The sequence below is a fragment of the Dermochelys coriacea genome, chromosome 14 (genome assembly GCF_009764565.3).
Source record: "Dermochelys coriacea isolate rDerCor1 chromosome 14, rDerCor1.pri.v4, whole genome shotgun sequence".
In the NCBI taxonomy this organism is placed as follows: Eukaryota; Metazoa; Chordata; order Testudines; family Dermochelyidae; genus Dermochelys; species Dermochelys coriacea.
The window spans coordinates 15,942,361-15,961,429 of NC_050081.1; the positions used below are offsets into that span (position 1 = coordinate 15,942,361).

At 42.7% G+C, this 19,069-nt stretch overlaps 3 protein-coding genes and 1 long non-coding RNA gene across 14 annotated transcripts in view; 2 read left to right on the forward strand and 2 right to left on the reverse strand.

Moving 5' to 3' along the window:
- The window catches only part of LOC119842726, a 36,527-nt gene extending 21,465 nt beyond the window's left edge, over window positions 1–15,062 (forward strand). For 3 of the 8 annotated variants that reach the window (XM_043497363.1, XM_043497368.1, XM_043497365.1), the window contains exons 13-16: window positions 1,051–1,110; window positions 2,442–2,524; window positions 2,937–3,031; window positions 14,877–15,062. In XM_043497363.1, coding sequence (XP_043353298.1) covers window positions 1,051–1,110; window positions 2,442–2,524; window positions 2,937–3,031; window positions 14,877–15,016 — 378 coding nt within the window. In that variant the 3' untranslated portion in view covers window positions 15,017–15,062. Of the gene's footprint in view, window positions 1–1,050; window positions 1,111–2,441; window positions 2,525–2,936; window positions 3,032–4,537; window positions 4,907–14,876 lie in introns of those variants that run through there. The other 5 variants (XM_043497367.1, XM_043497369.1, XM_038371184.2 and 2 more) reach the window with 2 other exon arrangements.
- Window positions 6,159–7,394, reverse strand: LOC119842727 (histone H3.3A). The gene is made up of 3 exons (XM_038371190.2): window positions 7,253–7,394; window positions 6,981–7,134; window positions 6,159–6,853 (listed from the first exon to the last, which is right to left on the reverse strand). Exons 1-3 carry the CDS (start codon window positions 7,378–7,380, stop codon window positions 6,725–6,727), a joined length of 411 nt encoding a protein of 136 aa, XP_038227118.1. The 5' UTR covers window positions 7,381–7,394; the 3' UTR covers window positions 6,159–6,724.
- LOC122456706 lies at window positions 11,129–17,893 on the reverse strand. The gene is made up of 4 exons (XR_006275720.1): window positions 17,782–17,893; window positions 15,049–15,297; window positions 14,008–14,054; window positions 11,129–11,771 (listed from the first exon to the last, which is right to left on the reverse strand). It is a non-coding gene; the product is annotated as an uncharacterized LOC122456706 (long non-coding RNA).
- The window catches only part of UNK (unk zinc finger), a 67,557-nt gene continuing 66,336 nt past the window's right edge, over window positions 17,849–19,069 (forward strand). For 3 of the 4 annotated variants that reach the window (XM_038371821.2, XM_038371822.2, XM_038371825.2), the window contains exon 1: window positions 17,875–17,990. In XM_038371821.2, the coding sequence (XP_038227749.1) occupies window positions 17,893–17,990 (98 nt within the window). In that variant the 5' untranslated portion in view covers window positions 17,875–17,892. Of the gene's footprint in view, window positions 17,991–19,069 lie in introns of all 4 variants that reach the window. The other variant, XM_043497362.1, reaches the window with a different exon arrangement.

Here is a 19,069-nt window from a genome sequence, read left to right on the forward strand (position 1 = left end):
GTGGTGCTGTAGAAATGCTGAAGAGTAACTCTACGGTTAAGTTGGCTGAGCCGGCACAGAACAGACGGGTTTAGGTTTGGAGCAGGTGTGTGGGAGGATGTGGCTGGCAAAAGGAGAGGGACGTAGTCTAAATGAGAATCAGCCCCAGATGGGTTTATAATTACGCTTCAGTCATTCAAGCTTGGTGTTTGTATACTATGAATGCTGGCAGATTAATGTTGGCATTTAAGTTGACAGAGCTCGAATTGTGGTGTTGTTACCACACCTCAGTCAGATAAATGTAGGAAGGCCCTATCTCTGCCAGTGCTGTTTGCTCACTCTGGTTCCAGATTCAACCGGGCAGTATATTCAACAAACCACCGGTAGGGATTTAATGTATAGAAGGATCTTTGCAACCAGAAGAACAGAAAACATTTAAAATAGGGAATCTGAGAATTTAAATCCTCAATCAGTTATCTACATTTCTGGGCCTGATTTATCATTGTCCTGAACCTTGCGTAGATGTTTGTGAATTAAGTTGAAAACACTACCGTACTAGAATGGCCGTGATTGATTGCTCACTATGCACCAGTATAAAGGACTGCACAAGATGGAGGGCAACAGGGAATAAGGTCCTGTGAGCTCAGTAGAGGAGAACACAAACTGAGTATCGCATAACTCCTCCTCCACACACACAGCTCTGCCTGTCCTGACCTGAAATATCCTCTGCTGGTTCCCATCCTTTATTTCTCCTGAGCAGTTATCTGACAATCAAACTAAATCATGTGGCAATTTTGTGATCCTGCCAAATCACCGCCAGAGGTTAGACAGAGATTATCACCGGGGTTATTTTCACTCATGACCACACTGAATTTGAACCAAAGTCTGAAGAGCTGAAAAGTAAATTGGCTGCACCAACCAGCTGTTGTGATCTGTGGATTTTGCCACCAGCAGAAGGCTTCCTGAAAACCTGGGCTTCCGTATGATTTACATCACTCCTGGTTAAGCGCTCTCTTGCTATTATCTTTCTCTAAAATAAATCTTAAAAGTTGGTTCTGTTTATTTATTCAGGAAGTTTTATTTGACGTGAAAGAAACTGAAGTCTTCATACAAGAGAAAACCTCTTCCAAGGTGAGAAAGGGATGTCTTTAAGTTTAGTTGAAACATTCTGGCATGTTAGAATATAGATATTCAGGCCTGCCTGTAAAGCCTATACTTTAAGAACTTGGGTGTATTTTTATCACGTTGCTAGTTACAGGGGTTTAAAAACAAAGAATGAAAATCACAGTCTGCCTGTGTATGGGCCTTCTCTCACTAGGATAGTCTGAGGCCTTGTTCTTAGGCTAAGGTCTTTGGCTAAGCAGCTGGAGCAGCCATAAGCTGGGAAGCGACCGGTCACATTCTCGCATTCCAAACCAGTCACACAGAAATAAGGTGCTATTGGGCTGTTAGGAAGACGATCCCGTCACCACCAGATAAAGAAACAGATCTTAAGATGGTTAAAGAAAACTTAGTTAGATAGCATCCTGTCTGGCAAGAAATCACTTGTCAATGGTTCTGGTTGTGAAACCCTCATTTCTGTAGTTTTATCTTTTTGGCCCCTGCTTCTCTGTTGTTAATCTGTCTGGTTCTCTAATTGTTTGTCTGCTGTATAATTAATTTTTGCTAGGTATAAGTTAATTAGGGTAGTGGGATATAATTGGTTAGAGAATTATGTTGCAATATGTTAGGATTGGTTAGTTAAATTTCAGTAAAATGATTGGTTAAGGTAAGGTAAACTGAGAATATTACTATATAAACTGGGGTCAAACAGGAAGTGGGAGGGAAGGGAAATTGGAATCATGCTTGCTAAGGGGGGGAATGTGGAACAGGGACCCAAGCAGGGCTCTGCGGCGTCAGAGCTGGGAAGGGGGACACGGGGTAAACGCTCTACGACGTCAGAGATGGGAACGTAACACTGGGGAACAGACTCTGTTGGCATATAGAAATAAGCCCGACCGGTGTGAAGGGCTTTGGAATATGCTTGCTTGGAAACTAACCCTAATAAACATCGCATTGTCTGCACTTAGGACTTCTGGTCTTTTGCTGCTTGCTGTCAGCGTGACAAGAACCAGGAAAGTGGGAGGGTGAAGTGAAAGCCCTCTAACACGGCATATTAGTGATGTTTACCCCGATTTGTGTCCTCTCACTTTCATTAGCATGGTTTTGCTTTTGCATGGTTTTTAGCTTGTAGAAAGTGCTCTGAGCTTTGTGTGTACACAGCAGTGTCAGAATATGGAACTATTTTGTCTCTTATGCATGGCAGCAGCAGCTCTGACTTCATTCTACATGGCAAAGAATTTCCCTTTGCGGCAATTTAACGCCAGACTAATTCAGTGAACAAACAGCAGGCCCCAGAGATTGAACCCTGAACTGTCAGCTTTGTTGCTAACCAAATCTTTCTCTTGACTGTTACACCACAGGTTCTGTTCCAGTACCCCTATCCAGAGATCTCCTGTGTGGGTCGCCGGCTGGACAGCAACAATCTTTTTGCCTTCTGTGTTGGGTAAGTGTTGATTGTGGGCTAAACCTAGTCCGGTGTTTGGGATCATGAATTTATCAATTACATTTTCATGCATAGTCTTAAACCACTATCAAGTAAGTTAGAGTTAGAAAACATATACCCTTTTGGAGAAACTTTGAACGATCTGGAGATTGGATTTGGCATGCCTGCCCCTCATGTGCTGCAGTCAATAAAAGAAAAAGGGGGCTACCAGCACAGGGTGCAATAGATGTGTGCCATTGCTGTACTTGTACATGGACCACCAGCCTTACTGTTACTTAATTGGAAACAGGGACAGATGCACCGGCTGTTCAGATGAGGTCACCCTATGGTACTTTCTGTACCTGGACACCATTTTAAGCCCCTCTTCGAATTGCTGGACTTACTGTCTATTGAAAGGAATTTTCTTATTCAGGGTTTCACCAGAGACCCCCGAACACACTACCTTTGACTGCCTTGTGTTTGAATCAAATTCTGAGAGAGAATGTGAAGAAATTATCAAGAGAATTGGTAAGCAAACATTTTACTGTTTTATATGTAAATTAGAGTAAAAAAGATGGAAGTTCTTTGTGTTCTGCAACATGCAAGTAGTGACTTCCACTTTCTGTGAGGTACTAGCACATGTAGGTAAAGAGAAATGTTTTAATGTGATAGTCTAAAGGTTGTGCTTAAATCCCACTGAAGCTGATAGATCCTGAACATGTCCGTAACTTAAAGCTATGCATGTACTTTAGTGCTTTCCTGAAGCGAGGCCTGAGATCGTGAAGTAATTCTTCTCTGGAAAATGCCCTTTGTTTAACTGCCCCAATTACAAGATCTGATGAGCTGTACCCATGTGTGAAGTTTGGTGTTCTGGAAACTGTCCCTGTTGAGAACAGGTGGGCTAAAAAAGCATAAGGCATTGGGAAAGATGTAAACCACAAGTAACTTTTTACTTCCATTCCTTTTTGTGATGTCTAATTAGCACAGGAATAGGTAAAATGAAATATTTTGTGATTTTTTTTTTTAAAGGAAAATTCTAGTGATTCCTAGAATACTGTAGCTAATTTATTTACCACATACCCAACCAGTTTTAGGTAACAGCTGGTAGAAATACCAAAGTTTCAGTACCTGCTCTCAGTGAATGGAGTTGTATTGTTTCAGGGGGCTAATATTTGAAGATACTTTTCCAAATAGGACTGAATCAAGCTGTGGGAAGTTCCATTGCTTGTAAGCCTTGGGTTTTATTTACCCAGGTATCTACGGGTACGTCTACACAGCAAAAAACACAACAAAAAATGTAGCAGAGTCTGAGCCCAGGTCAACTGATTTGGGCTTGCAGCATGGGGCTAAAAATAACAGTGTAGATATTTTGGGCTGGGGCTGGAACCCTGGGCTCTGAAACTGGGCAAGAATCTCAGAGGCTCCAGCCTGAGCCTGAATGTTTACACTATTTTTAGCTGTGGTGTGAGCTCAAGTCAGTTGACTAGGGCTCTGAGACTCACTGCTGCGGGTCTTTTTTTTTTTGCTGGGTAAACACCCCCAAAAGGTACTTATTGGGCAACACCCCTGTGAGGTAGGGCAATGCATTTATTGCCATTTTACAGCAGGGGAACTGAAGCAGAGGCTAAGCAACTTGCCCATTGTCATGGGAAGTCTGTGCTAGAGCAGGGATTGAAACTGGATCTCCCAAGTCCTAGTGCCCTAACCACTGGACCATCCTTCATAATAAAAGTAAATGTCAAGATTGTGATACCCAGTTTAACTTTCTGCAATTAAGATGTTTTCAAGTGATTTACATCATAATTCAATGCCCTTGTTAAAATCTTGTATTACCCTGTAGTATTTGGACACTTATCTTGGTGCTGTTCAGAGTATCCACAATTTGGGGGGAAATAATGTTCTACATAAAGGTATTAACACTATGACGTTTGTCCCAAATTAATCATTCGGCAAAGAGGAAAAGGGTATTGGTGTCACCCTTAAAACTTAAGAGTTTGCAGAAGAGTAACTGGTAATAAGCACTTGTTCCCTCAGCTGCTGGATTTAAACACACTGAATGGTTTGTCTGATGAGAAGGGGGAGTGATGGCTCTAACTCAGAGCATTCTCAGGGCACTCCAGTGACCCACATTTGGAGCCCTGGTGACAATTCCATCCTATTTTCAGATGTTAAGACCTTGACAACGGATTAAGAGGCTGTTTTCACCTGTAACGAACTGAATTTAGGATTTTATTTTTAAACTGTCAATTTTGGAAGGAAGCGTTTCAAATGCATTCTGTTCTAAGCTATCAGTCTGAAGGCCAAGGCTAACTTACTGCCCAGTCTCAACATCATAAACTGTTCTTTCTTTAAAAAAATTCCCCATGGAGAATTTCACTTGTGGAATAAAAGATGGGAGTAACAGCTGTTCCCAGTGTCAATTTTTCCATGCTTGACTTTACTAGTAGGTAGATGCAGGTACTTCTACAATAGCCAAAAAAAAAAAAAAAAAGAGAATGACCTCTCTCCCCACAGCAAGTTGGAAAGGACAGCAACTTCAGTGTTAACAAGTTACAGTGTTGCTCTAACACCTTTTCTGTATCTTTAATTAGTCTAAGTTATAGCTGCTAACACTTGTAAGTGTTCAAAGACGTATTACGTGTGTTAGAATTTCAACTAAGTTCACCCCTCCACCTGTAAAAAAGAAAAGGAGTAGTTCTGGCACCTTAGACTAACATTTATTAGAGCATAAGCTTTCATGAGCTACAGCTCACTTCATTGGATGCATTTGGTGGAAAAAACAGAGCTCCAAGAGGAGGGGGAGTTTTATTAGCAATGCTTTTCTTGCTTCCATTTTCTGAGGGAAAGTTGAAAGCAGGAAAGAAGTTGTTTAAGAGCAATTGTTCCAGGAAGGGGGGAAAAAAAAAAATTAAGTGAAACAAGAGTTGAGAAATTTTATTCTCTAGAACTTGCTCACAACCTGTAACTTGGGTTAAATAGTTGAACAAATCTAGCATTTTCAAAAGCACCTAAAATTTGTCAAGTCAGGAGGCTCCTCCTAAATTAAAACTCCTCAGTGTTCAGAGATCTCCCCTATGCTTGCTCCTAAACTTAGAACTCCAAGGAAAATTACATAAGATGGAAAGGACTTCAAAATGAAGTTAGTTAAGACCATTCTCTTCTGAACCATTAATACCAATACTTCAATGGCCCTGGGTTAGTCATTAAGACAACACATTAGAGCTCTAACTTTTTTTTTTTTGGAGCCTGTTTGATGTGCTTTGGTTTTGGGGGGGAGGGGGGGAAGAACAGAGATTAGCGTATACCCATGCACCTTGAAGATGGGTAGCTAAGGCCTTCCCCCCCTCAAAAAAAAAAAAAAAACACACACCCACACACCTTTTACTGTGATTTAAGGAGTAGGACTAACCAAGCTCTGCCTTCCAGCCTAGACAAGACCAATTTAAAACATGACCTTCACAAAAGCAGCCAGAGGACAAAAGCTCAAGTTTTCCCTGGTTCAGGTCACTTGTAAAGTAGTCATACTAACCACACCAAACTCACGCAAGCATATTCTCAAGTATTCCACTAGAGAAAGATTATTAACTCACTCCCTTCAAACACTTATCTAGCTTGCTGTTTAACTCCATGGACACCAATGACAGGACACCTCACATGTGAATGTAAAACATTTAATTTAAAAATGTTGACACTACAATATATAAAATAGCTATTATAAATGCACATAGTGTATTCTATAGCTGCCAGGTTTACGTTTTTAGGAAACTGTAAGTTACACTGTGGTTAAGACTTGTAGTTTCACCCTCTGAAAGTCCACATTCTATCACAGTGATGTATGGTCAGACTTAACAGCCCCAATTGTTAAACACTTGGATCAAGTCATAACCAGTTTTATTGCAAAAAGGACCCTGTACACATTTATCAATTCTAGTACCTTACAATTTTAGCTACCCAACAAGTCATTAACATACAGAAACATGCATGAGAAGCAAGAAAGATCACCCATCCCTTCTGCATATTAGCAACTTGTCACTCTTGAGCAACAAGGCTCACATCACTGAGGTTTATGTGAACAGTCACTTTTAGCATTCATCCTGAGTGAAAGATGGAATGACTTAAGTACAAATGCAACATATTATAAACAATTTCTTACAAAAAAAATCACAAATTAAAACCAAAGTATTTTACAGAATTTACTACAAAACACCATAAAAACAGCTCTTAAGCTCTCTCTCCCCGTATCCTGCGAGCCAGCTGGATGTCTTTGGGCATGATGGTGACTCTCTTGGCATGGATGGCACATAGGTTTGTGTCTTCAAACAGACCCACCAGATATGCTTCACTAGCCTCCTGTTTAAAAAAAAAAAAAAAAAGAAGGCAGAAGAAGAGTGTTAGGAACCTTCAGAAAGCAACACATGCTCCCCCAGCTTCCTAATTACCCTAAGCAGCAGCAATGAGGTCACTAGTAGTACAATACCTGCAGTGCACCAATGGCTGCACTCTGGAACCTCAAGTCTGTTTTGAAGTCTTGAGCAATTTCCCTTACCAACCTCTGGAAGGGAAGCTTACGGATCAACAGCTCTGTTGACTTCTGATAACGACGAATCTCACGAAGGGCCACAGTACCAGGCCTAGAAAGAACAACAAGAGACTTCAGTCCACGAGGCTATCACAACGCGTTGTTCCAGCTCCAAGTCCAGCGTTGCAGGTTCTTCTCGGGCCCCGCCTCAGCAAGGTTCTTCCCCTTACCTGTAGCGATGAGGTTTCTTGACGCCACCAGTAGAGGGAGCGCTTTTCCTAGCCGCTTTAGTGGCCAGCTGTTTACGTGGAGCTTTGCCACCAGTGGATTTACGGGCAGTCTGCTTTGTACGGGCCATTTTCTCTCACTTACCTAGAAGAGAAATAGGCACGTGTGACACAGGGAAGCCCCTACCCCACCATTAAACCGTCTCCCTGCCTCACGACAACTCCCCCCCACACACACACACACGATCTGTGCTCCCCAGCATGGAAACAACAGGCCCCGCCATCGGCAAAACCGCCCCCGTCGTCCTCCCCACGCAGAGACGTGGGCGCATCTGCTGCCTAGGGCTGGCAGCGGAGGCCGTGGGCCGCCTCCCCTCCCCCGCGCGGCAGGCAGCCAGCGGCCTCCCCTGGGAGGAGGAGGAGTCACGGCTCCCCCGCCCCCGCGGCCTTGCTTCTCGGAGGGACGAGTGAGTCACGGCCGCCTCCCTCAGCTTGCGGCCGGCCGGCGAGTCCCAGGCGGCGGCTGCCGCGGAGCATGGGAAGCCGGGACGGCCACCTCCGGCAGGCCCGCTCCGAGCAGACGAGGCATCGCGCCGCTTCCTCCGGGGCGAAGCCGGCCAGGCACGGTCCTGAGGCCTGGCGCGAGTCTCATCCGACGGCCCCAGGGGCTGCGCTCAGCAGCGCCGGTCGGCCCATCGTGTTGTCCCCGCGGGAGCCGCTCGCTGCCCGGCGCGGAACAGCCACTCACCGCCTGTCCGAGGATCCGCCGGCGGCTGCTGCTGCTGCTGCTGCTGCTATAATCCGCTCAGCACACCGAACCCAACCCACAAACCCCCTCACTGTGCTCTCCCGCTCCGAGGACCCGCTTTTTATATTGGGGGGCGGCAGGCGGCGTGATGACCTCATAATACCTGGAAACGGCGCACCTCCCCATTGGCTGGGGCTTCCGCCGGCGCCGTGCCGTCACAGGACACAAAGGCGGTCCTCCGTTTTCTCAGCGCCGATTGGATGCAAGCTTAGCTGCTGATTGGTTGTTAAAATAGCACGCCGATTGGGTACTGGGAGGCAGGAATGAGCCAATCAGAACTATCTCCGGGTTTCTTGTTCTGATTGGACGAAATGGAACATGCTTTGGATCCTACCCTTTGTTGTAAAGCTCCACAATGGAAAGGCAATAGGAAGGCAGCGTGTCTGAATATCCTAAGCGCAGCTGGGAGGACAGCTGGAGGACAGGGAGCTTGACAGAAGCATGCTGGAGGCTTTATTAATGTCTGTATATCAGCTCCTAAAGTCCCTCAAAAAAACGTATGTTAACAAAAATGCAGTTAATCTTCCCTTTTAAATAATGACCATTATTAATAGTGAATTAACTTCATTTTCTAAAGCATTGTTCAGGCACAAAACACTAATTAGTAAACTTTATTTTCTATAATGTCTTTCATACTCTGTGTACCAACACTTGAAATCTGTGACAAATTCAGCGATGTTTGTGGATTAACATCTTTTAATTCCACTGAAATACACTGAATTTGTTTTTTAAAGATGAAGCAGGGAATATTATAAATACTTGGCTAAGGATAAGGATGGTCCTTTCTAAATGCGGACAGTCTGGGTGGGTAAATTAACTAAAGAATAAAGCAAAACAATTAGTAATGTAATAAATTTGATCTTTACAACACATTTCATATATCAAGGCCTTGATCTTGCATACATCATGCGTAAAGTTAAAGCATTGGGCTTCATGGAGTTCACTGCAGGATCAGGTCCTTGTGTGCTAGTGATTTTCATACACAACACACTAAAGTCATTAAGATTATTTTCTGTCTTTCATACACAAACCTATTCATAACATTTATTTTATACAACAGATACATAGTTATACATACTGAAAAATAAAGTTAAATAAGAAATGTGTAATATCTGTGTATTTATATATCTCCACAACATGGATCCCCCTAGTATCTAAAACCATACAAATAAACTTGATTTATAGTTATATAAATAATAATAATTAATAATACAGCGATATAAAGGAAGAAACTTAGGCCCCAGTTCTAGAAATACATGTGGACTTAAATTTGAGCACATGAGCAGTCCCACTCAAGTCAATAGGTGCAATCCAGAGCCCTGCAGATCCTGCTGGTCCCATAATAATGGGAATGGGTAAAATGCACTTTATTGAGGGCAGGATTGAGTGGGGGGGGGGAAAAAAAACAGACTGAGGTAATTTGCAGAATTACACTAAAACTTTTAATACTTAAATTTAAGTGAGGGACTGAGATTTGATGTCTATTATAACAGAGATTAAAGTATTTTTTACATGGTTTAAGCAAGATTTGTTTTATTCTTTTAGTGGTAAAAATTGTCTGAATTCCATTTATATATAGAATATATTAACTGACTATTTATTTTATTTTAGTAACTTGGGGGAATCTGTCTCTCTTGTGGGATCTAAGGATTTTGTGGGTGGGAACAGGATAAAAACACAAGAAAAAATGTGGGAGTGAGTGGAAGTGGGTATTGTGGGGTCGGGCAGGACGTGAGCAGAATTTAAAAAATAGTCCTGCACAGGGCTCTAGTGCAATCTTGATCCTACTGGAGTCAATAGGAGTTTGATTATTGACTTCAGTTGGACCAGGAGTTTACCTGTGAAACTGTTCATATGCTTAAAATTAAGCTTATTTATAAGTATGTACAAGATTGAGGCCCTAGCACTTACAACTCACTCATCCTCCACTTCTTACTGACGCAAAACTCCTATTGCCGTCATATAGCACTATCTTCAACATCAGCATGTATACAAACATTAACAAAAGTATCAATATAATATTTTTACAAAATTAGAGAGGAAGAAAAAACCAAAATATGAATATATCAAAACTAGGAAAACTTCTGAAAAGTTCACATAAAATAAATAATTAATACATAAGTCTTCACCAGCACCACATTTCAAAAATTTCAGTTTTCTTCTTGTCAGCAGCATTAACATCCCACGATCCACATCCATATAGCCTATGAAAATGGTTACGTTTTTCACCAGTTGCACGTCTGTATATTTCAAGATGCCACGTATTTTCCACACTCTCTTAAGGGAAGCCATGGCTGAGTGAGCCATCTTTAGTCTTCTTCAGATTTCTTTGGAACAGCCTCCTTGGTTAAATATATATGATACCAAAGAATTCAATAATCTACTGCTTCTACAGCCGGTCTGTTAATTGTGATGTCTGCTTGCATCCTGTTGTTGTTTGTTCTGTCAACGTATGTGCAATTTATTTTTGTTACATTCAGGAATAGTCCATATTCCTCACAAAACTGTTTTTACAGACTTAAGCATTTGTTGCATTGCACTGATTGTTGTAGCATAGAGAGTTGTGTCATCAGCATATGTGAGTTTGGTTAAGAGGTGACCTCCAATGGAAATCCCAGCTCCTTCCACTTTGTAAAAATCTTCAAGACTTGTCTCATAATAAATTCTGCACATATGTTAAAGAGGGCTGGGGACAAAATACACCCTTGTCTCTCACCCTACCCAGAGGAAAACCGCTTACTGCTGTTCACACCATGGTCTGCTGTTGGTGGTAGAGACTTGCACTGAGTTTAGTCAGATTGGAATCTGCAGGCTTGCTAATATCCTCCAAAGGCAGTCATGTCAGATAGTATTAAACACTTTTGATAGTCAATGAATCATAAGATCATAGAATATCAGGGTTGGAAGGGACCTCAAGAGATCATCTAGTCCAACCCCCTGCTCAAAGCAGGACCAATCCCCAATTTTTGCCCCAGATCCCTAAATGGCCCCCTCAAGGATTGAACTCACAATCCTGGGTTTAGCAGAACAATGCTCAAACCACTGAGCTATCCCTCCCCGCTACAGTGGGTGACTGTATTCTCTACATTTTTTAGTGATGTGATGGATATTTACAATTTGGTCAGGTGTGTATCGGCACTCTCTGAAACCAGCTTGTGGTGGTAGTTCTGCTGCTATACTTCTTTTCACGCAATCCTGGATTATGTAGAACAGAACTTTGCTTGTGTGCACTATCAAGGAGATGAGATGATAATTACGACCCTCTGTTATTTTTCCCTTTTCTGACAAGGTCAGAAAAATTCTCTTCATCCAGTTGTCCAGCCAATTCCTAGTCATCCATATATCATCACAAATTTACCACATAAAATCAGTATTGCTTTCGCCAATTGCTTTTAACAGTTCTTCGGGCACGTTATCTACCACTCCTCTGGTCCTTTCCCAAGCTTTAATTTCATAATAGCATGCACCACATCCTCTCACAGGATTAGTGGCTCAACAGACACCAGCATGACACAAGCTTATATACTTTGGTCAGGTTAGGCATAGAGATGGAAATAAACTTGAGAAAGTTATTATGAAAGGGATAGGAGAGGGACATCGTAGTCAGGGACAACCAGTGAGGAGATGGATGGATAGTGTACAGCAGATCACTGGAAGGTCAGCTGTTGAGTACTCAAAGTTAACAATGGATCACGAAGGCTTCTGAAAATTCTGCTATGATATCACCGATATTCAGACATGAATAAATTTATTTATGTACTTACTTTGTATGTAAGTAAGACTGTATCTGTTTAGAAATGTAACCACCTCAAAGATTATATTTTACTAAATGAAACCATTTCATTACATTTTTAACAACTGATAGGCTAAATCATGTAATCCTTACTTCAATGGGAATTTGAATAGGATAAACAGGATCAGGCCCAAAATACCTGAAAGGGAGTATGGCATTGTTTTCAAATGTACTGTACATAGGGCATAAACTGAACACCTAAAATTGCCTGCTCTATATTGATTCTTGATCACATCTGTATGTCCTGCAAATTGAAATAAAGAATTACATATTCAAATAGATATTGCACCAGGTTTAGCACCCTCCCAATTCACAGATTAAAAACAGAAGTGATAGTGAAAGGCAGAACCAGTACTGCACAGAAGTTCAGAAAGAGCTCTTCCTAAACATCTAACAAAGCCGCACCACTTCACTACCATCATCCCCATATACTACAGAAGAAATAACTAAGCCCCTTATGGTCACACAAAGTGGAAAAGCTGCTGGCAAGGATGGCATTTATCCCAAATTCCTCAGGGGACGATCATGGTTGGCAGACCAATTCAAGATTATAAATTAATGGAGAGGTGTGACAGAGTGCTGAGGCCTGACAGATGAGTCAGTACTCTGATCACTGTACCTCAATTAATTTCCCCAGTAACTACTAATTGAGGAAAAAGGGAGGAATGAGCTAATCAGTTGGGGAGGAAGGGTGAGTTAAAGAATTAATTGGTCCATCAGATGACAATATTGATAAAAGCCAGGAAAGACTTGTTATGGGGGAGGACAGGGCTTGCTGTGCCCAGATTGAAGGTGATCCAAAGGAAAAGAGATATCTTGTCTTTCCAGGGCCCTGATGAAGGTCCCATAGGGATTAGGACGGTTGTGTTGCACTATACAAGTGTTAGTGGAGGGGACTTGAATACATTATACAGAGAAGGCACTAAAAAATGAGTCTCTGAGCAGTTCTTAGGTCAGCCAAGGATGGGAAGAGGGCAGACAGGCACCCCATCACAAGAGGGTATTATTGGCCCATCTCACCCCTATCTTTGAGACCATTCTGCGAAAGGAACAGGCCAGCTTCAGACCTGGACAAAGTTGCTGCGAGCAGGTTTTCACCATTACTAATTACATTGAGGCTGGTTTTCAGTGGAATCTAAAAACTGGAACAGCATTGACAGGTTTATCTGCTGCATATGCTGCAATATGGAGATACGGGCTGTTGCTCAAGGCATGAAGCGTCATCAAATGCCATAGCATTATGTGACTCCTGGCCACAATGTTGAGCAACTGTAGATACTATGTTCTCTTGAATGGGCAGATCAGCAAAGCACACACCCTTAATTATGGTCTGTCTCAATGATCCATGTTGACTCCTTCACTATTCAACATCTACATTAGTGACTTGTGCTGAGAACCATACAAAGACCTCATCACCATCGGTGACATCCTCAATGCCAGTCTCAGGATAATGGCAGAATACTTTCAATACTGAAAGCTCTGTCGTAATTCATCCAAAACCTTGGTAATAGTCTTTCACCTAAACAATAAAGCTGCCAAGGAATGACTTAATGTCACCCTTCACAGTGAATGAGTCCAAAACTAGCTCCATCCAATGTACTTGGGTGTAAATTTGGACAGAAGCTTGAATTTTAAATTTCATCTGGTAAAGACATGCAAAAAGGTAAAAGGAAAAACTAGCCATGTCCAAAAACCAACATGGGGTGCTGATGCACAATCTTTCAAAAACCAATGGTAGCACTGGTGTACTTGAATGCTGAATAGTGTGCACCAGGCAGGGTGGGCAGCTTATGTACCAAATCTCTGGATATGCAAGCTTAATATCACAATAAGAATTATAACTGGAACATTAAAATCAACACCCATTCAACGGTTGTCTACTCTGGCACATGTACCCCTGCCCAAGATCCTGGAGAGACACACATACAGCTTGTGAGTACAATCGAACCATGGCCATCCTGAATTTACCAATTCATGAAGACCTCCAGAACCTCTTGTAGACATGCCTGAAATCTCACAAGCCTTTTTATGATTTGCCTAAAGCTCTTAAAGCATCCTCATTCAATCCTGAGGCACACTGGAAAGAATTCTGGGATAATGGTAATATCTAGAACCTGACTGACAACCAGACAAAAGAACTTCCAGGCTTCAACTTACCTCAGAAACAATGATCCACATGGCAGATGCTATCAACTCTTATACCTCTGGAAGATGAGAGACAACACCGTGTAACTTTGGACATAAGTTGCAAACTATTGATCACATTGTAAATCAGTATCTGCTTCAGTCATTTGTTTGTGGCAACTCATAATTACACCAAGCCACTTCCAAAATTACCCCACTAGCCCACTAATCTAGATTTGGTTAGCTGAACATTGCTAATCACCTCTCTTGCCATATGCAATAAGAAGTTCTACACAGATGTGGGTTATACGCTAACTCAGACTTGTACTAATATGATGTGACTGGATCCATCATGTGCTGCAGGATAGGGACTGCTGTGGTTTACATATATGTATCCTCTCCACCTAATGTCTTCATTCTCTGTTTAATTTTCCTGTTCTTTGGGATTTGCACATAAAAAAGTTACTTTTTATGAAAGCAAAATAATTAGATATAAATAAAACTATTTTGCATTCATTTATATAATGGTGATCTGTTTGTGCTTTCAACAAAGAAGGGATCTTAGTAGCTGAAACTTTGGAACAGGGACCTACTTATACTCCATTCCATCCAAAGCCAAGACTCATGGGCTGCAAGGAGGAGCCCATTTTAATTTGACTCATTGGGTGCTTAGAGACAATGAACATGCTAGCCTTCCAGAAACTCTAGAAGTTCAAACACTCTGTGATGACAACTGAAAAAATCCTTTGTATGTTTTTTTACTGGATGGTACACTATTAACACTGCAGATAAATCCGTGGTTAGTGTTTATTAACAAGAGTTATGTCCTGATTCTAGACTTTTTTTCTGTAATTCTATAATGATGATTGCCCAAGCCTCTAATTATAGAAATACTTTTATAGCTTTTTGTTCTGGTTTAGGGCTCAAGAGGAGCTATCCAGCAGTTACAGAAAATGAAACTAAAACTAAAACAAGCTGTGACAGGAAGGCACATATGCAAAATTCCAAAGATACATGTATTTACTCAGACCCATACAGATAATAAAATACAAAGTGCAGACAAAACAAACTTACCAGGTAAAACCTAACTTTTCTGTGTTGCCTTTCATTCAGAGTGTGTGTTGGGTTTTCCTAACTGGAGCATGGAAGAGAACTAGCAGAGGAAACCAGGATACTGCCAGGACTAATTGGTCTAGAAAAAGTCAGTCTGTTTGGCTTAAACCAGTGATTTTCAAATGAGGGTGTGTGGAACCACTCCTAGTGGTCCACAGAGCTGGCTTTTCACATGGTGCTGATAATTCCTTGTGTGCAGCTGCTAAATTCCTTTAAAAGACGGGTACAAACAGATTAAACATTGACATAATATTACTTTATAAACAAATTGTTGTAGTTACTACAGGGATTCTGTGCAATCACAAATGGGAGGGTAGATTGGCTATCCAATAGACCTATGAAAAGTTTAGCCCCCCTGGGTTAAACAGTGCCACAACATGTTAGTCTTAAATGGAGGTGAGTGTGTGTGTGTATATATATATATAAAACTTTATTATGATTTGAGTATTATTTGATAATCCAACATTTCTCCTTCTACAGGCTAATCACTTACTGTGATTTATTTGTTTATATATTTGGCCTTGTCTACTGACAAAATTTGTAACTATACTGATATAGTTAAAGTAGTACAACTCTTACAAGTGTGGACATGGTTATACTGTATAAGATACTTATACATTTGATCTTATTCCTGTAAACGTAGGATAATGAGCTTTTAAACTGTATCAGCATAACTGTGTCCACACTAGGCATTGTAGCAGTGTAACTATTTAGGTAAAAAAAAAATCACACCCCTAAGGTCAAGTTTACATTCAAAAGTTAAGTCAACCCAACTGTGTCACTCAGGGGTGTGAAAAATCTGCATGCCAATGACCTAGTTAAACCAAGCTAACCACTGGTGTAGACAGTGTTAGATCGACAAGAGAATTATTGACTGCTGGGGAGGTGGATTAACTACTGCAGGGGAAATACCCCTCCCCTCTCTGAAGTGAGTGATTATGCTGAAGTGCAGCTGTGCTACTATAGCATTTTAAGTGTAGACATTACCTAACCAAAATAGTTATAGTGATACAAAAACTGTGTAGACCAGGCCTAAGAGTTTAATATTAACATTGTTTAATCTGTGCGTAGTGGCCAAGTTAAAATGAAAGGTGTTCCTCTCATAAATCCTTGTGCTCTTTCCCTCTCTTCCCCAACTCTAAATAGTCCAGTGGGTTTAATAATTATGTGTTGAGCCTGAGATATCAAAATTCTGTGTACAAAGGCTTACAACATCTCCCCATGGAAGAAGATAATTTACATGCAAAACTCTGCAAAGTTCCTGAGGTAATGTTCCTTTCGGGAGAGGTTTTTCCTCCCTTGGAAGGCATGAAAGGTGTGTACAGTAACCCAACATTGATACAGAATCTGGGGTTAGCTTTAAAGAGGCAGCTTTTCCATACAACTCTCTCCATCCTTCTCAAATGGAGTGTGCTGTTATTTATTCATTGCCTATTTTTGGACCTTTTCGGCCTTGTGGGGTAAGGTAAGCAGTACAGAGAAGGGAAATGTAGAAATTAACACTACAGAATCCAGCAGAATGTCATGCAGGAGCTGAATGTCTGTCTTTTGTTTAATGACAGGTTTCAGAGTAGCAGCCGTGTTAGTCTGTATTCGCAAAAAGAAAAGGAGTACTTGTGGCACCTTAGAGACTAACAAATTTATTAGAGCATAAGCTTTCGTGAGCTATAGCTCACGAAAAATAAATGCATCCGATGAAGTGAGCTGTAGCTCACGAAAGCTTATGCTCTAATAAATTTGTTAGTCTCTAAGGTGCCGCAAGTACTCCTTTTCTTTTTGTCTTTTGTTTGTAAGTAGGGGAGGGAGAGAAAATGAAGCTGTATACAGAAAATACCTCCCTAATCCTCTGCAAACCAACTCATCCATGACCTTCACAAAAGCCATGTGTCCTAAAACATACACTATTCACAAAGGTCTTTCTCTCAATTTACTGTATGGAAAAAAAGGCAACTGTTGCCAGGACAATACTTAAGGACCATGTTTGTTACAAAGTCTACTGTTTAAAAAAATCAGTAATTACAATGTATTACAGCAATGACATGTCTCCCCACATCCTATTTAACCATAACTTGGCATAATTCAATTTTTATTTTTTTTTTATAATTTAGATGGATAATGTCTATTTTAAAGCTTTTTTTTCAACGGATAGCTATTTAAATTTTCACCGTTGTGGGAAATCATGGGGTTAATTAAAACAAGTTGTCAACATCACATGGGAAAATATACACTGTAAATAGCCTTGAATCAAACTCTGGTAAGTTCTCAAGCAGCATTTTCTTACTTTGCCTATCTATACATTTTTATTATTGAAAAACACTGGTTTGTGTGGGTGGGTGTGCACAGTGAACTCTACATTTACCAATGACCTTTCTAACCATAACCCTCCCTTATCTGGGCTGTGGTTACAGGTCTGAATCTCTAGTGTATGCACCCCATTTAATCCGCAGTACTTCCATGTCCCCAGTGAACTACCAGCTCTTTCCCCTGCCTCCAGGAGGTGCAGAGCTAGGCTTTCCAGGGGCAGTAGAACTACAACTTCCATCAAGCCCCTCGCTGAAGGAAGTCGGGGGCAACGTCCGCACAGCGCCCCTGGGAGTTGTAGTTCTACAGGCCGGAAGCCTCGCCAAAATGTGTCCCGGGTTGGTGGAGTTTGCGCGAGCGCCCGGACTACAAATCCCATCGTGCTTTGCGCACCGGGGCGGTAATGGCGGCGGCGGCGCCTGCGCACTGCGGTCTCCGTGCGGACCGCGCAGAGTGAATAATAAAGTCTCCTCGGCGGTAGCGGAGGGAGCGGAAGGCAGGAGCATGTCGAAGGGCCCGGTGGCGAGCGGCCCCCCTGCGGCCGGGCCAGCGGCCCCCGCCAGCGCGCTGCAGGCGCAGCCCGAGAAACCGCAGCACTACACGTACGTAGCGAGAACACCCGCCGCCGCCCTCCGCCCGGCGCCCGCCCGCGCGCCACACACGCCTGACGTCAGCGGGCAGCGTGCGGCACGCGCGCACGGAGACCAACAGCCCGGCTGGAACCGGCCTTGGCCGGCGCGGGCCGGTGGGATCCCGCCTTAGGGGAGGGGGCGGGGCGGGGCGGGACAGGGCAGGGATTGAAGTGACTCACCTTACCCCCACGCGCATACTCCCACACGCACTGACCATGATGCACTGGGGCCGCCCCTCCCCGCCCAGCCTTGCCCCCGGGGTGCTCGAGGTCTCCTTTGTACCCCCTTTTATCAGGTTGTTTTTCCCCCCCAGTGAGGCTGCCTGGCTCCTTTCCACATGGTGGGGGCTGTTGCTGCAGAGTGTGTCACTCCCAGCAGAAGGGTGGGTCACCCCCATTTTGGGTCTGTTTCCCTCCCCTACCCCCAGCTTCTCTTGGCTGGGTGCATCTGCTCTAATTGGAAGACATTGCTCCCCCCCCATCTCAGAAGGGTGTGGTGGCCTAAGGCCAGAGCCCATCAGTCCTTTGCCCCCATCCTTGGTGTGGGTGACTGTTGAGTTGAGCCTGTCTGTCCATGTGTTGTGCCTCCTCTGCCTCACAAACACATTCATGACAAATAATGATTGGACAGGTCACATGCCCAGCAACTAGGGACATGCCCCCGTAGCAGGCCATATATTCACATATGGACCTGTGAAGGAGACATCGCTAGGGTTTTTCTCACACACCCATGAGGAAAACATTAGGAAGGTCTAGGTTCCCACCCCCATCAGAGAATTGTCATGACACCTTTCTATGGAAATACCAGAAGGCCAAGTTGCCCGCACATACCCCTGAGGGAAACCTTACTAGAGCATGTCACGTGGGGAATTCCTCACTAGAACATATCTTGCCCGTATGCCCCGAAGGAACTGTCACTTGAATGTTTTGCACGTGCATATATGGGAAAGACCACTGGTGTGTCACAGCCCCATCCATATGTGGCAAATGTTACACAAGTGTCTCCTTCTCTTCAAGGAGTTATGGCAGCCTCTTACTCTTCCTCCTTCC

Coding starts and splice junctions, on each gene's coding strand:
- LOC119842727 (XM_038371190.2), bottom strand. CDS start 7,380: ATGGCCCGTACAAAGCAGACTGCCCGTAAATCCACTGGTGGCAAAGCT. Junction 7,135..7,252: donor AAGAAACCTCATCGCTACAG/GTAAGGGGAAGA, acceptor TGTTCTTTCTAG/GCCTGGTACTGTGGCCCTTC. Junction 6,854..6,980: donor CAGCCATTGGTGCACTGCAG/GTATTGTACTAC, acceptor TTTTTTAAACAG/GAGGCTAGTGAAGCATATCT.